This window comes from Apostichopus japonicus, chromosome 20 (genome assembly GCF_037975245.1).
Source record: "Apostichopus japonicus isolate 1M-3 chromosome 20, ASM3797524v1, whole genome shotgun sequence".
NCBI classification, from domain to species: Eukaryota; Metazoa; Echinodermata; class Holothuroidea; order Aspidochirotida; family Stichopodidae; genus Apostichopus; species Apostichopus japonicus.
Genome location: NC_092580.1, coordinates 27,125,092 through 27,142,229, shown reverse-complemented (window position 1 = coordinate 27,142,229; position 17,138 = coordinate 27,125,092). Strand labels below are relative to the sequence as shown.

Here is a 17,138-nt window from a genome sequence, read left to right as displayed (position 1 = left end):
TAATAGCTTGTTAATGAAAACAAGCTGCGATGGAATCCGTGGAACCTGAGACAAAGTCAAATGGATATTAATGCATCCAACTGTGCAATCAAGTTTTACGTACACAAAAATCAGAAACTAAAACCAATTGAATTCAGCGTTTATATTTGTTACACGCATATTGTGCTGAGACCGATTTTGTTGATGTTGCCATTGCTGTAATTAAATGAATATCCAGCTTTGTTTGGTTGACGAGATACAAAAATTCTGTCCGTCCCTGCAGAACATTTAAGACGACATACGTGAACGAATGAATCAGGCAGGAAGTGGAACAAAATTAATTCAACTTTGCGGAACAGCACAATCAATTGCTTTTGGGCATATTTTGCCCATCTGAATTTGAAATCAATGTAGACATTTTTCTCCAATCAATATCTTTTTTACTATAAGTTAATATCTGTTATTTTGTTTCCATGGCAACTGTACCATGGTAATTAATCACTAGTCCTACTAACCTTCTAGCTTAAAAGGTAATCCATGAAGAACAAAATCGCTAACCCTTGCATACATCCCAATCCCAAGTCCCCCCCCCCCCACTTTTTTACATGTGTTGTGATAATGTTACATGTTCCATTGATAAACAACAAATTTACGACCATATTTAGAAACAGCGATTTCTTCAATGCTTAAATTTGTTCTTTTCCTTGAGCAGCCTGAGATTAATTACTACATGTGACATCACACAATGACTCTCACAGGAATATTTCAAACAATAACAGAAAGTTACCATCTTCTTCATCATCATAAATTTCCATTTCCATGGTAACAGTTTCATAGTATTGAGAATCTCTGATAAAGACTGTCAATTCTCTATTACTATACTTGAAATAATCCAGAAACAAACAAAAAAACACAAAAAAAATTAGAAAGGAAATTAAAACTGCTGACACTGTTATTAAAAGTACGTATGAAACAAAGTAAATTTCCTCCGAGACTACCGGGATGACAAACCGATGAAAACCGTAATCAATGAATTGACTCAAAAGTGAAAGCATAGCATATTAAACGACTCCGTACGTAAGTGGATGCAGACTTTTTATTGTTTCAGGGAAGATTTCAACACATTGTATGGCTGGTGTATATAAAAGACGCTAGTTGCTTATGCAACCAAAAAAAAAGGGACATAGCATTTCAATATTAAGCCACAGGATGTAGCACAATAGTGTAAATATACAAAGGTTTAGTCTAACATCATGTGTGAGGCTTTCACTTCCAGGAAATACTTTTCCACAAACGTCTGCTGATATTTTGTGGACAGTATATTCAGTTGGAGATGGTCATTGTTTAGCCTTTTCAGTCCTTCAGAACATCTCACACAGATTTTTTTATTTTTATGGGGGGGAGGGTGGGGGTTTTCTCTTTATTGATTCAACTGTATCTCACAAACTGAAAAGAACATGACATTTAACTGAGGATTTCCTATTAAATCTTGGTCTTTCCATTTCTAGTTGATGAAGACTTCACTTGCGACTACGACAGGGCATAATCAAACGTCAACCTCCTCACTATGCATATGTTAATACACTGATTTCAATACAGCGGGACCTTCAATTCTGTGGTTTATCAGTGTTGCAGAAATGAATTACATCAAAGACTCTTCTCTCTCCGCAATCAAAAGATATTTGGAAAGCTAGAGATGGGAGCTGCATAGTTAGAATATGCATTACTACCTGTTAAATACATTATAAACTAATACACTGATTTAGTACACTGATTTCAATACAGCAGGACCAAAGCTTTAATCTTTCAATTCTGTGGTTTCTCAGTGTTGCAGAAATGAATTACATCAAAAGACTCTTCTCTCTCCGCAATCAAATGATGATTTAGAAAGCCTAGAGACAAGAGCTGCATAGTTAGAATATGCAATACTTTTAACCTGTTAAATATATAATAAACTACATACGTAGCATTACATTAATATGCCTCAGTATTTATCAGTGTTGATGTTATTTGGGATGCCTTTGGTCAGAGATGACCTGATTCTTTTCATAACCCCCAGCGTGTTCGATGGACGACCCAATTATTTCAGGTCATGGAGCAGTTCTACCTAACGAAAGGTTCCCAAGGTACACATACACTTCTCAGTAATGTAAAACTTGTAGGTTTCGGCAACCTTAAAAAGGTAAAAGGTTCATCTGGAGGTTACAAACAAACTATCTGAAACTTGCTCATATGTGTATCTGCTTTTCATAGTTTCAATTGTTTTTTTTTTCATGCCTCTAAATAACTTATTGTTTTCAATCCTCAAAGCTTATTAATTTGATTAACGAGTTTCTACCCGAGCAAACTTTCTTCTCTTTCTCTTCATTGACTCTTATGTGTGTATTTTGAGTATTTTAAGGGAACAGTGTTTCTTGCTTCCACAGAACAATGCTCTCTCATGAATAAATATGCACAAGAGTATTTAAACTGCATACGTGAATTACAAAAGTTTCTAATCAAATCAGATATAGTACAGACCAACAAAAACTGTGTCACCATTCTTGGTGTTTGCCTAGGAAATTTCTCCTTGTATTTTTATTTAGCTTAATAAATGAGTGAATCGGTTAACATCAAATTTTCAAAGGAGCAATTGACTTGCAATAATTACCTCCATTATTAGGAAAACTTAAGTTGACTTAGTATTAAAGAAAAGTTTAAATTTAATTTAAGGAAAAATGCAGATACTGAAGAGATTCTTGCTTGTCTCACTTACATTTCCATGAGTACTTGTAATTATAATTTTCTGGACAAAAAGAAAAAAAAGAGTAAAAAAAATGCCATATTTTGATCAACTTACTGACAGCTTCCATAAACTCAGCAGTCATATCAGCTGGAAAGAGCGGTGTAGGAAGTTCCCTGAAGTAGGCTTTGAGTACGCTGGCCACGAGATGGACATCACCCTTCGCTCCCAGATCTGGTAAAGGGTCTTCACCTGTTTCCAGAGAGAGAGAGAGAGAGAAAAACCAGAATATGGATGCTGGATGCAGAATATGGATCTTATTCATAATAAAAATATAGAGGGAAAGTGAAAAGAAAAAAAGAAATCAGAGGAAAATCTGATTATCGTTCGTACCATTCTCAAATTTGGATTTCATTTCATTTACTTCTGTCTGAGCCCCTGGCATTCGGAATATACCCTCAGCGTCTATGCCTATATAGAAAATTGGAATGAAAAGATAACACATCAAAAACAAGAAATTAAATTTCAAGGGAAAAAATAGAAAAAGAAAAAACAGATTTTGATTAACCTGTCGGAAAAAGAAATGGCTTATATTTAAGGAATGCCATCAACTAATGGCTGGGATAGCTTGGTCAGTAGGAACTTGAAGAGACTGGTTTGAATCCCATTCCAGCGAAAAATGTTTTTGAACAAAGAGTGAAGGGATGGGGAAGTCTTTCACAATGTTATATGATATAAGATAAAAGATAAATGATATTTCTACTCATGTATATTTTGTGGACTGGATGTTTTATCCATCACAACTACACTGACTTCCTACACACATGTTAACTCAATAACTGTTGGTTGACACGATTAACAGCACATAGGTGACGTTCCTTTTGTCAGTGTTTTCATACTGTCGTTTAATAATCCACTTGAATAGCTTACTCGTTAATTTCATAGCTCAGAGTGTCAGTGATTTTCTCGTTCAACGTTCCTATGCGTGTTAATGCACTTAACCCCAAGGCCGTGTGTATGTACTATCAATTGATTGATACCAATTCTTGTTAATCATTTGCAAAATACTAAATAGCGTCTTAAACTTGAGTCTTCGGTGTCAAATAATCAGTTTTGATGATATCAGTTTTGAAAAGCAAGGCTTTTTTGGTGGATTTTTGTTTCTCCTTTGATGTATATATATATACCTAAAGAATCCTCAAATAAAGTTTTCAGAAAGTCTTTACCCAATAAAAGGATCCCATTGGTTAGGAGTGCCAAATTTTCCAATTGATATACTTTTGCAGAATTGTTACCAAACTTTATCAGACTTCAAACTCAATTTCCACAAACACCAATTTGATTGGTCGGTGATAGAACAAAAATTAAGCTATTCACAACACCGATTGGCTGAGTTAATTTTTTTTTAAATATAATTTTGTTTTAATATCAATGGTATGGTGACAGCTAGTCCATTCTTGTCATTGTTACTATAGGAGCATGCTGAATGCTGGTGATGGATAGATGGGGATGGGGTTTTGCCATTCTTTTGCAGTCTCTTTGAGGTGAAAACATGATCATGATAACACGATTCACAACAAGGACATCAACTAATAAACTTAAAAGTGAACTTCTGGAGACATCTGGCAACAGAATATATCAATTGATAGCAGGCTGCAAAGAGTTGCAGGAGGACGAGTTTTTGCAACTGACAGGATATTTTTTTTTCTCTGCACCACAAGTATAATATCCCCTGTCACCGGAACATTGTGTTCATATTTGTGTGGTCAGGTGATACTTATGTGTATTACCCTGTATCTTTGCCCCCCCTCCCCACCACCACTAACACCATCATCCCTTCCCATCCATTATCCTCTGCAAAAAAAGACAAAACAAATCTTTCCAAAAATTCTGGTTTACCAAGTAACTAACATCTTACCATAGAGACTGATGAACTCTATACAGCTTTCAACCACACAGGGAATGTCTGTACCTGTAATCTATTAAAAATGAAAGTAAGAAAATCGACTTGTTACTGAGAAGTAAACACACTTAGAGAGAGGTAGAGAGGTAGAGAGAGAGAAAGCAAAACAAGAGAGGAAATAACTTTGTTTTTCTTAAAGACATTCAACATTCAACAGTTCAGATTACAGTGCTTAGTGTTCTATGTTCTATGTTCTTTTTTTTTAGTACATAATGTGTGTTCAGGGAAAATCCCACAAATGATGTTCATGTTTGTTTTATTTTTGTTTCTATTTTACCACTTACCAAATAAACATAAAAGTTTTAGGTTTTTTTTTAATTAGATTTACAATAGTAAATATTTTAGGCCTAAACAAAACAGCAATACACTATTAAACACTATTAATGTCTCCTTGACCTGACCTTACTAAACACATCTAGCGACATTAAACACAAGGAAACAAAGACCACTTGACTTGCCCCATAGACCACCTGACAATCACATATTTGGCCTTTGGTCTGTTCACCTTGTGCAATATTCTGTAAAGTCCAACCATGCAGAACAACATTTTTCAGAAAGAGTAAAGAAAATATTAAAAAAGTAAAAAAAAAAAAATCAAAAAAAATCCAGAGGTCACAAGGTTGGATAAAAAGACAATATTACTTCAAAAGGTGCTTCTCATGCACACAAGAAATTCTTGGAAAAATGATTTCCTTTGAAGGTGTTGCTTCTGATGCCATCGTAACACCTCTCTTGTAGTGACATACAATGGAAGCATTACATGCATAGTTTGGCATTCAGAGAGGTAGAAGGACAAGAATGAAAACTATGATTATTATAAGAGACAAACCACCCCTCCCAACTTTCCCCTTTCCAACCCCACCCCCAACCAACTGAATAATCCAATCGCCCTCTCAATTCCACTATGAGCTGTGTGCAACATTGTGGCAAATTGGAAAAGAAGGGAATTAAAATTTGTCTATAAACGTCATGGATAATTCCCTTCCCACCCGACCCTAATTAAGGTATTAATTTAATGTGTAGAACATTTTTATATATATTGTTCAAACTCTAATTGAATTAAAAAGTTTAGATGGTTAGCAGTTTTGGCTCCCAAGCTTTAGCTTGCTAAAAATTGCTAGAAGCTTTTCAATCCTCCAAATTTTTCTCAGACATAGACAAGGGTTTGATAAGACTTTTAACCATCTCAAGTAAGACAAAATGAGGGTTCAACTAGACATTTAAAATGTCTCAACAAAGACAACATGAGGGTTCAATAAGACGTTTACCGTCTCAAGACATACAACATGAGGGTTCAATTATGATATAAGATAAAATGAGGGTCAATTAGACGATAACCATCATAATAAAGACGAAATGAGGGTTCAAGTAGATGTTAACTGTCTCAAGAAAGACAAAACGAGGGTTCAATTAGACGTTTAACCGTCTCAAGAGACAAAATGCTTTGTGGGTGGCAGTAAGATGTATGTTGAATTATTCATTACCTGGACAACCACTTCTTTGACTTTCTAACATATTTTGGGGCGATACCGATAATGATCTCGTAAGTTTTAATGTTTTTTTCTCAGAATACTTACTGAAATGTATTCCTCTAGATCTCCACCAAACAGTGTAGTTTTGAACACAGATTTTGGCCTCTTTCTCATTTTTTTCATGGATTTACCAGCATGTCGTTGTGGTCTGTAAGAGAAGGGGAAAAAATCCTTACGTTCATTCACTGACTCGCTAACTGGTGATGAATATGAGAAGCATCTCAGGTAACATTTACTCAAGTAAAACACACCCCACACAGAAACTTAATTATACGGCGGATGCATTTTGAAAATCTATAGTCGATATTGAATAAAGACTTCTTATTAATTATTTTTGTGTTATATCACGTGTCACACGATCTACGGTTAAAGAATTAAAGACAAAACTTACACTACTCGTTGCTGACTGGCATCTGTAAAAGGACAAAACAAAAACAGATGAAAAGAGAAAAAAAAACATGATCGGCTACACCAGGATGTTCAAACAAACGATACATTACTGTTTACTTTTGATTGTGACGTGCCATAAACATTTGCATCTATTGATAGCGTAGCCGAGATGCTGTAAACAAAATGACCCCTCATTGTTTCGGTCTTAGTATCAGTTCATTGTTTCAGTCGATATGATTTAATCATTTACGATGAGCTGACATTCTTGTGAGAGGGATATATTCCGTTGGCTTAATAAAAAATGCTGGAAATTGTCTATCTGTCTGGAAATTGTCTCTTATCTGTTCATGTCAAAAACCACATCCTCATAGCATTTTGTTTGACAAAGGTAATGATTTTTTATTTCAATTTTGCATCTGGCAACTGCAGAGTGAAATGATGTCATCATGGCAGTTCACCCGACAATGGTTTCGTTTCTTCTTTATAATAATTAACTCACTTATTCACCGAGGAAAATAACATTTCTAACGAAAAAGGTTGCATATTGATGAAATTCTAAAATTCAGAGAATCTTTACAGCTATTAAGCGAGCATTCCTAAAGTTTCAGGTTTCAAGGATTAAAAAAGAAGCAGATTACATTTATAGGATGGTAAAATCTTTACAAGAACATGTGCCATGATGACATCACAGACTACTTTCTGTGATCTACTCCAGGGAAGAAGAATCCAGGGTTTAGTCAGCCAACAGAGTTTCTATTTCACATCTTCAGTTAGGAACAAGATATTGACCTCAGGTTTTCAATTATAACATTTTTCTTTTGCCATGTACGTGTTAATTAGTCAGCCAACAGAATAACCCTTAAACGTTTACAGGGTTGCAGGTACTCAACGGTAGCAATGCTTTACAACCACATATTTATACTCAAACTCATCTTAAAACCTGACCAAAATAAGACATCCTTCAGACATTTTTTATCAAATGAAAACAATTAGCTAGTATTTAATAATTTCCATTGGATTCAGAAAATATTCGCTGTCCAACACGCATAGCACACATTCAAAATTGTTATTTTTCAAACTTCCTCGCTCTTCCTGCATTTATTATTTCAAAAAAAGTTGATCTGTCAACTGTGCGAACTTTAGTTATTTTTTTTTATATTTAATTTTTTTTTTTTTTTTAAAGTTAAAACATAATTTTTGAAGATTCATCAATAGCAATACAAGAAAATACTACTTGAAAGCAGCGCTTATCCTAATCAATATGAATCACTTGTGAAAACAAACATGTTCGTGTCATTACTACCACACAAGAGGAAGCACTTGTCTTACTTAATTACAGAAATAGAAAACCAAACCCTAATGTGAATGGATGATCAGGTTTCTACATTATTAGATGCTTGAAGATAATTCTAAATGTAAAGCTGATAACTGCTGTGTACATTGCTAGTGACAATTCAGCTCTCTGAAAAAAAACCCAGCAACTTTACACAGTCCTGCTTGAAGTGTTTGAAACATAATAAAAAACTTATGATTTCACTTTCAATACTCTTTTTAACACTATTCCTATTTTTTTAAATTTCCGTGTACAAAAAGTAGCACTTTTTTCAGATAAATCACTCAATTAGCAATTATGAATTTTGAGTATTAATTGCTATATTGTGATAAACAAGTTTGCCAGAGCTTTTCTGAACACTTCCCATATATACTATTAACCTGTGTACACTTGTACTCAGTGTATACTCAACGTGTAATACTTTCACTATTAAAGTGTTCGTATGCTTTTCTTTGTACATGTGCCTCTAAACAAGTACGGCTTTGTGTTTCCTTATTTGTAAATAAGTCCTTTGGGAAGTATCTTGTACTGACAGTTGCCATAATGTACTCACATTAAATATAAACCTGGGTCTCTGCACTTATAAAAAAAGTATATAATTTTTTTTTTAAATATTTACTCATGCCATTGAATGCATACATCAAGTCTAGTACTCACCTATACTAAGAGCATCTTGAATTAATTCCAGTCTCGACTGGATCCTGGCTTGACTGTTAGCTTTCTGTAAGTAATCTTTGTATTTCTAAAGAATTCAAACAAAACAAATAAACAGAAAAGAAAGAGAAATGAAATTATTAAACAGAACTTGATTTAGAGATCTGATGTTAATCAATTAACTCAATTTATGACTGAAAGATAACCCAGAATATTGACAACTTGATAATTGATACTCCAGAGGGACTTACATAAATATTTATCATAGATAACCATAGACACCCAACAATAATAAACTCAACCACAGCATATATGCAATATCATGATTTACCTGTTAAATGAACTTCTAAAGTTTCGTGTAGGCTATGGATATAAAAAGCAATTTTGCCCTCAACGTAAGATTTCAGATGCTTTGTAATGTTGTTACCTAATTTCAGAGGATACTTCCAGAAAGCCTGATAGTAATCTGGACTACTAATTTTAACTACAAAACACCTTAAGGTTGCTTCAAAAATAAGGCAATCCCCCTTCATAGGAAGAAGAACAAAAATATGCCTTGGAAATGTGGTGCAAAAATTCATAAATTCATACTGTACTTTCTAAACTCAAAATATCAAATGACACTTAATACACAGGAGTATCAAAACAGGTTTTCTTAGATTCAAATTCTCCGCAAAACCAGGGTTATGGTAGCAATTTGCCTCATCCTCCCTGCATGCCCCTCCCCCCAAAATATTTACTTAGATATCCTCCAAAACTTGACAAAAATTGACAACAAACAAATCTCACACTCTCCCACCCCTTGGCTCTTTTTCTTGCTGTCTTTATACTAAAGTCCTCAGTTTTATGTCACTTAAAATATTGAACCAAAGTTTCCTTATCTCCCCTTTCGACTCAATATTCAATTCATGAGACGGATGAAAAAAAGTCTCAATACAATCATAAAATGTAAAATGGAGTTCTTCCACTTCCCCTCCCCCTCTCTCCCCCTAACAGGCAATCAGGAGTAAGTCATTTAACTTACGCCTAAGTAGTAAACTTCACTCTCCATGGAAGTCTGCTTCCTTCGCAAGGACGAGCTTCTGGTTACATCAGTGTTTTGAATGATAAGATTGTTCTTGGGACTGAGGGAGTGGAAGAGCCTTGTAACATCTTCCTGTAAGATATTGATCCGTTCGTCACGCATTGTGGATAGGACTGCATCCAGACTCTTCTTGATCTGCCATGTACAGGACACAAAAAAACAAAAACAAGATTCAGAAAACAGATCAGGACACAAAAAAACATAAAGGGGAATTTAGAGACAGTCAACGAATGCAATATAAAACGACACGATCAATTAAAATTCAGGTAAATTCTGAACCATGAGAAAAAGTTTGCGGGTAAATTTCAGGGGAGAATCTATCAGCACCGCTTGGAATGGAAGGCAGTCTTCAGACAGCCTTAACCACTATAGTGAAATGGTTGTGAGTTGATAGGTAACAGAGGAATACATATATATACCACAAATGTACCAATAAATCTTGATTTCAGTAGCCTTGTCTTTCAACATGTTTAAAGCCCTCCGCATTTATTGTGAAACTAGTCGGTGCCTTTGACAGCACTCGTTGGTGAGATGGATCGAATGGTGGAGATAGCGAAAGTTTTTCACACGTGACTTCCGACACTGTACAATTGTTGTTGTGTGTAGACAGGCTGGGGAGAAATGCTGTATGTACCTCAAACGTACCAATAGTTCTTCCTCATACAGGCTTGTTTGTAAGTATGTTAAAGTAACAGACAGTGAAATTGAAAGGAGCCTCTTGAATAAACTATTGTAATGTTGCTAAAATATCCGGTACAACAGGAAGAAAGTTTCTGCAATAGTTAAAACTAATAATCAAACTGGAAGGCAGACAATTTTTAAGAAGGTCATTGGGTAAATAAACATGGTAGACTGAGCGCACAATGACATACACCCCCTTGGGGACTAATTCAATAATAAACAAGTCAAGTTCCCTTATCAATCATTTGTTGTTTTGTAACTTAGGAGACCGATCACCATTGCATGATGAGATGACCACAGATATTTCCTGAATGAATCGATGTATGACAGAGATACTAGCTAGCCAGGGATTTCGACCACCAACGTCACAGAGGCTTGGTTCCATCCCTTCTAATGGTACAGACCTCCATCCACTTGACCTAAGCTGGCAAAGTTATGTTTCAGTATTGCTTGAACATTTCTACATCATTGCTCTCTTTAATATGTACCTTCAATGAAGCCACTTTAGCAAGAATTACACACAATGATAATACTCTTTATATATATCATTTCTTGATGAGTCACGATGTGTTTCAAGTGAAATCTGTGTTACACTGTGGTATTGATGAAACTTCTTATTTTAGAATGTCCAACATATCCCTACCAAAGAAACCTCAAGATGGTAGAATGCTAATGTCACATATGACTGTAATTAACTGCCTCCACCCCACCCCCTCCCCTGCCTCACACACATCACACACCCTATCTTATTAAGACAAAACATTGCCATATATCTAACACTTCTAATGATACAACAAATGATGTTTGTCAGCTACGTCTAAAAGGGCATGTTTACATTGAGACACAGCTTACTGGTGCAACTCTCTTTTTTGCACTAACTGGTATGCTGTTAGATAAGGTTCATGTCATAACATTAGGCATTCAGATAATATCTGTGATATTCTTGGTAAGAGCATTTACACACAAGAAGCAACTAGCTTTGACCTTTGTATGCAAAACAATTTGATGGTAAAATTAGGTGAGGAATTATAGAACTGGGATTGATATATGAATGACATTAAAGGCATATTCCAGTGGCTGAAGTTGACTGCTTTTAAAATAATGGCTGTTGGAAACTTTCTCCATCTTGTAGGTCAAAACCACATCCCTCATAACATTTCGTATGGCAAATTTAGCAATATTTTTTGTAAATATACAAAAAATATATACATATATGCATTTCTAGAATATTAACAGCTACGCAAACAATCAAAGGTATCGCACTGCAAGCATAAAATCAACACAGAGACTTTAATAGGAAAGTAAAGCTTTTGAAAGGGATGTACCATGATGACATCAGAAACCACCAACTGTGATCTACTCCAGGAAAGAAATCAGGTTTTTTGTTTAGTAAGTCAACCTAGTTTACATTCCATAAACCATATCTCCAGTAAGGAACAAGATAATTGAGATGGGGTTTTCATGTGATATACCTTTCGTATCCCTTAGAAGTAACACATTCTCTACCCTCCACAATATCCCTATAAGAAGACGCCCCTCTTTAATATTTACTCGTAAATGCATCAAATATAGATGCGCAGCGATGATGTGATGAGGCATCTTACGAATCACTAGTTTTTGGCCTGTTTCCTTAGAAAGACACAACCACGCACAAGTATAATAAAAATGCCATACAACTTTGGGAAGGGGAAAAAAGTCTATAATTAGGTATTAAAACGGATAACTGAAACTTTTTGTAGCTATTTATAAACATATGATGAGAATGCCGCCTTGAGTTTATAATTGACGCAAGAAGGAAATGATATTACGCAAACGACTAAACAAAAGACTTTTGATCACAAAACTGAAAGTAACAGTCTCTTTCTTGATTCATCCAAACAAGAATTTTCACATATGTTTATTAGATACTGTTCCTCCCCACCTCCACACCCCACCCCCTCCTTCTTTTTCTTCTTCCATCCAACCTACATGAAGACCTTTAAACAGATTTGCATGACAAGGTAAATACCAATCTTTTTTGCCTAGCTAGAATATGAAATCGTATTTATGTCCAGTGTATGTGTCACTGATTCAAACTCTTGAAAGGTTTATGAAATATGTAGGAGGCTGGGGGGGGGAGAAGAGGGTACTTTCATGTCACCCTTCAAAGCACTTGTAGGATGAGCAGTCTGAATATGTCCTGTGTCCATCGGATAAATTTTTGAAACTGTTCATATTGTCACTACAACTGCTTTGAAGTGTGACAAGAAAGTACCGTATACAAAGTGGTATCTATGTTACTTCTTTGCAGCTCGTTCAACAGTAGAACACATTCAGGACCAATATGACAACGCTCTCTGTTGAAATGCTTAAGAGCCCTGTTGGCTGCTCATAGTTTAGCTTTTTAATATATTAAAGAGGATTTTGTGTCCTACAAATTTAATGTGACATTTAATCCTTGCAATCATTTCAAGTTGTAGTTTCCTTGTTCTTGTTAAGATCTTGGTGGACTAGCAAACAACAGAAGCTTTCAGTTTTTATAAATACATATATTTCCTTTACTGTCAAGTCAGTGTACCACCAGAATGTGATAAATAAATCTTGATGCAGCTTTACTTCCCTTACTTCCAAAAAAAAAGGAATTGAATACACTCAGTTCACACCAAATGATGAGACCCAAAAGTGTCAATATTTCAAACTTGGTCTTAAGCAAACAGCAACTGTCACTACTAAAAGCACACACAACAAATAAAAAAAATAAAAAAATCGGGCTATGTTTGCTTAAGGTGGCTTTATTCTCGACATTGAAATATCTTCCAAAACAACTGCACATTCGAGTCTCATGTCAATGCAGTTCCCATTTTGGCTATGGTGTACTTTTGCATAAAAATGACTGGATACTCCTTTTGTCATTGTATTTTGAGTGGTTGTGTTTGAAGAGTAATGGGGGTGGGTTCGGGTGGAGTGAGGTGGGGTTTATTTTTTATTGACAACACAAATAAGCATCTTTAAAATGCAGGCTATTGACCGATGAGCTTTGTCATGTTTGCAACTGTCCATGTGCTTTATTACATATTGTTGTTTCAGTTCAGATGGAAAGATTTAAACCCAAAAATTTTGTAAAACATTTTTGATAAACTATGCCACGCACTTACAGTAGAAAGATTTGGTTGCCTTTGCGACCAAACTAGAAATAGATCAAGTTAAAAGCGTCTTTCTTTCCATTATGCAGATGCTTGGCCAGGTGGTCTCTTGGCTGAGCATTACTGAGTAAAATATGGTAAAAATTGAAAATACTTTTACTGATGCATACAGTAGGCCTATATCTGCAACCTTGAGTGAACTGAACACCATGAAATGGTTGAAATCAATGTTGTTGTTTTTTTGTGGGAATTTAACAATTTTCATCAGCTATTTTGTTTATATTTGTAGGTCATTTGAAAAAAATGCCAAAATACTGTTTTCCTGGACCTTTCATTTTCCAAGGAAATAAATAATTGAATCAAATTAATAAAAAAAAAACAGACTATATTTTGAAATTGATAATGACATACATGTACAAGTGAAGTATAATTTTGGGTATTGTGAAATATATATAACATGTCCACAAGCTGGCATCACAGAAACAATGATACACATCAGCATAGGGTTGCGATTACTATGAAAACTGTTCAAACATTACACACAAAAGCCATCGCTATCAGCCTGCTACCCGGCTGTCTTCTGGCTCGTTGCTTCTCTGCGGTCGATTTATAAGGTATGACGATGCGACCAACAGTGTTGCTAAGTGGAGGAGACGTGTAAAGAAGAGCGGGTACTAACAGGTACTTGTAAGAAGAAGAAGAAGAAGAACTACTCAAAGATTATTATTGTGTAAAAGTAAGTTGGCCTGATGTTTTGATCCTGGCAGGATCTTCTTCAAAGGCTAAAAAAAAAAAAAAAAAATTATTCACAATTTATTTTACAATTTATTCAAAAAATTATTCACAATCTAATAACTTACCTCATCTGTCTCCATTCTTAGAGTTTCCACTCTTGACAAGGAATTATCGTACTTGGAAGTGAGCTCATCGTATAGAATATCATGGTGACCTACAACAGTGCTCACCTGATAGAAAAAGAAGAAAAAAGAGATGGGGTTTTACATAACCGATGGAAGCTAAAGGGAAGCAAAAATAACTTATTTTGAAATTAGTTCTGACAAGAGCAGGAAGGCATTTTGCAAATAGTTCCCTCCCCAACGAGGTATGTAACTACTCACTTCATCTCCACCGTGGGGCTGGTACTGGAAGGGTACGGGAGGCTGAAAATGCACCGGGTTCGCAAACAGAAACAAATCTTTATCCTTGCCGGCATCCAGATTTTTCAAGTGTATCTCCAATCGACGCAAGCAGTCTGTATGTAATTTCTGAACCTGAAGCTCAGCTGAGTGGAAAGCTGATAGAGTTCTCTTCATCTGTGATACGTAGCCAAGGTCAAGGCACTTTGGAGGAGTGAAAAAAAAAAAGAGAAAAAGAAAAGAAAAGGGAATATAGGTCTTTGCTAAAAAATTGCTTTCGCTCTTGACATCCTCGAAAGGAGCAGATATTACAAATAAATCCCAAGTACAGTTGCTAATGGATAGCCAAGGTTATAACAACCGTACCAGGAAGTCCATGTATGGTTGGATTGGTTACTGTTAAGAAATAATGGAAGGACAGAGCATTTTATATCCTTGAAATTTCAAATTCTAAATTAAAAATCCACACAGATTTTCTACAATCTTCGTCAATGACGAATATTTACAGTTAAATTATACAATGAGAGAAATGCTCACATTTATGATTATTTGAATTGTAGAACCAAACAGAAAGAGAACATTCATTAATTTGGTGACCAAATCAGATCAAGTGTAAAATGCTAATAAATATTGCTAATTTAAGCTAGCTTTTTTACTTGTTCGGAAGGAGACGGATGAGCGAGGAATGTTACAAATTCAAAAGTTAATTTACATTCTCAAAAGCACTAACTTTATGCAGTCATCACCACTGGATATTTCAGGGGCGAATTTCATAATTTCCCCGCAATTATATTTGTATGTTTTTCAGAGAATACAATGCTATAGCTACTCACATCGATGAGAGACATGACATCCTGTTTAAAGTACTTCTGCAGCGTGGTGTTGGTAGCCGCCAGTGTCATGAGGTAATCGTTCCTACACTTTGTAGCTTTCAGCTGACACTCTTGGAATTTACCCATGCTCTGCAACAATGAGAAAGTTAAAACTTGCATTTAGTGAAATTGTTAACTTACCAGAAATTATAAGTCTTAAGCCACACAAGAATTGTTACAGTAAACTTTATAAATATTAAAGGGCCTTCAGTCCCACCCACAGACTAAGTCAAATGTGTCACAGAGTTGCACAAAATTAGCTCTAATGAATGACTTGTATGAAGCAAATAATGAGGCAACAATGGATTTCACAGTAGTTACAATTTATACACGACTTTGACAGCAAGAGATCATGGCCTTCCATTGGAAACATTCCTTTACCAAAAAAAAAAAAAAAAAAAACACAAATTTTGTGAAAAAAAGGAAAGTTAGGAAAGTGGCTGCACTTGGAGGGCATTTGAAGTATTGATTGCTTAGACCTTTAAATTTAAGGCCCACGATCCAGGATCTGCCTTGAGGATTGAGCCACAATCCACCAGACACCCCAACCCCTAATACCCCCCAACCCCCCTCACAGCTCAATAGATACACTCAGGATGCATGAAAGCTATCTTGGTGTATATATATAAAAAACTTAATTTAACTCCTTCAGCAAGCTCAAAAAGCTGTAGGTAAATCTTCTGTCATGTGGAAAAATGTTGAATGTTTGCAGACCGACAGTTTAGACCCTTAGCATTCGTAATGTACTGGAAATATCTGCAACTGATTGTTCATTGAGAATTGCAATCCTGTAAACACAGATAGCATTGGATTCTCATCATTGAATGGTACAGAAATCTCAGTCTCACCAACACTTCCTTGATTCTTTCTAAAAAAAATTTTTATGGGAATTTCCAGTTGACTTAAAATGTTTTATATTTATATTTTTAACTTAATGATACTGCTTATAGTTCTTGAATGACCATGATAACAAACCCCCTTTTGTACATCACAACAGCCTCTGAGCTCGGACTTTAAGCAGAAAATATTGACAACACTTCCCGGCAGTTCAAACGGTGAATAGCAAAACTAACATCTGTTTATCGTTTTATCTTGAAATTATTGCAGAGGGTCTCTTAATCCAATCAAAAGTTAATTAAGACCCCAAAAGATTAACTTTACATTGTTTGAATTTGCAAAACATTCTTTGATAACTAGCTGCATAACTCTAATCCATATAGACGGTAAAATTCATGAATACTATATGTACATGTACATACATAAGGGAGAAAAACCTTCACAATTATGACACTCCATTGTGGTAGATAATTTACTAAAACTCCTTTGTCACATAGTTTGGTACTTGCCTGGAGTAGCTGTTAAAAATGTCAGATATTTTCTTTTCCACATCACTGATCATATTTAACTAGTCTTTCTACATACAGAATAAAGTTTTCAAATTAAAGTCTTCACTGACATGACCAAATTGTGCAAAGTGACAATGTTTACAACTGAAGAAGGTGTTGTCATGCTATGTCTGTTTTGACTGTTTGTGAGATTTTGATAGTGAAACAAGAGAACTCGTACTCTTTTAATCAAACTGGTCTATCTCGGTCGTAAGTGAAGAGTATTTTAAAGCACAGAGCCATACACTCCGCTACACAATTATTTGACTTGAAACCAGCACGGCA

At 35.3% G+C, this 17,138-nt stretch overlaps 1 protein-coding gene across 6 annotated transcripts in view; it reads right to left on the bottom strand.

Moving 5' to 3' along the window:
• The window catches only part of LOC139962156 (SLIT-ROBO Rho GTPase-activating protein 1-like), an 80,191-nt gene that overhangs the window by 17,293 nt on the left and 45,760 nt on the right, over positions 1-17,138 (bottom strand). For all 6 annotated transcript variants that reach the window (XM_071962109.1, XM_071962113.1, XM_071962111.1 and 3 more), the window contains exons 6-15: positions 15,430-15,558; positions 14,579-14,800; positions 14,321-14,425; positions 9,598-9,792; positions 8,577-8,661; positions 6,588-6,609; positions 6,242-6,344; positions 4,620-4,680; positions 3,095-3,172; positions 2,819-2,953 (exon numbers count right to left, since the gene is read on the bottom strand). In XM_071962109.1, coding sequence (XP_071818210.1) covers positions 2,819-2,953; positions 3,095-3,172; positions 4,620-4,680; positions 6,242-6,344; positions 6,588-6,609; positions 8,577-8,661; positions 9,598-9,792; positions 14,321-14,425; positions 14,579-14,800; positions 15,430-15,558 — 1,135 coding nt within the window. The remainder of the gene's footprint in view (positions 1-2,818; positions 2,954-3,094; positions 3,173-4,619; positions 4,681-6,241; positions 6,345-6,587; positions 6,610-8,576; positions 8,662-9,597; positions 9,793-14,320; positions 14,426-14,578; positions 14,801-15,429; positions 15,559-17,138) is intronic.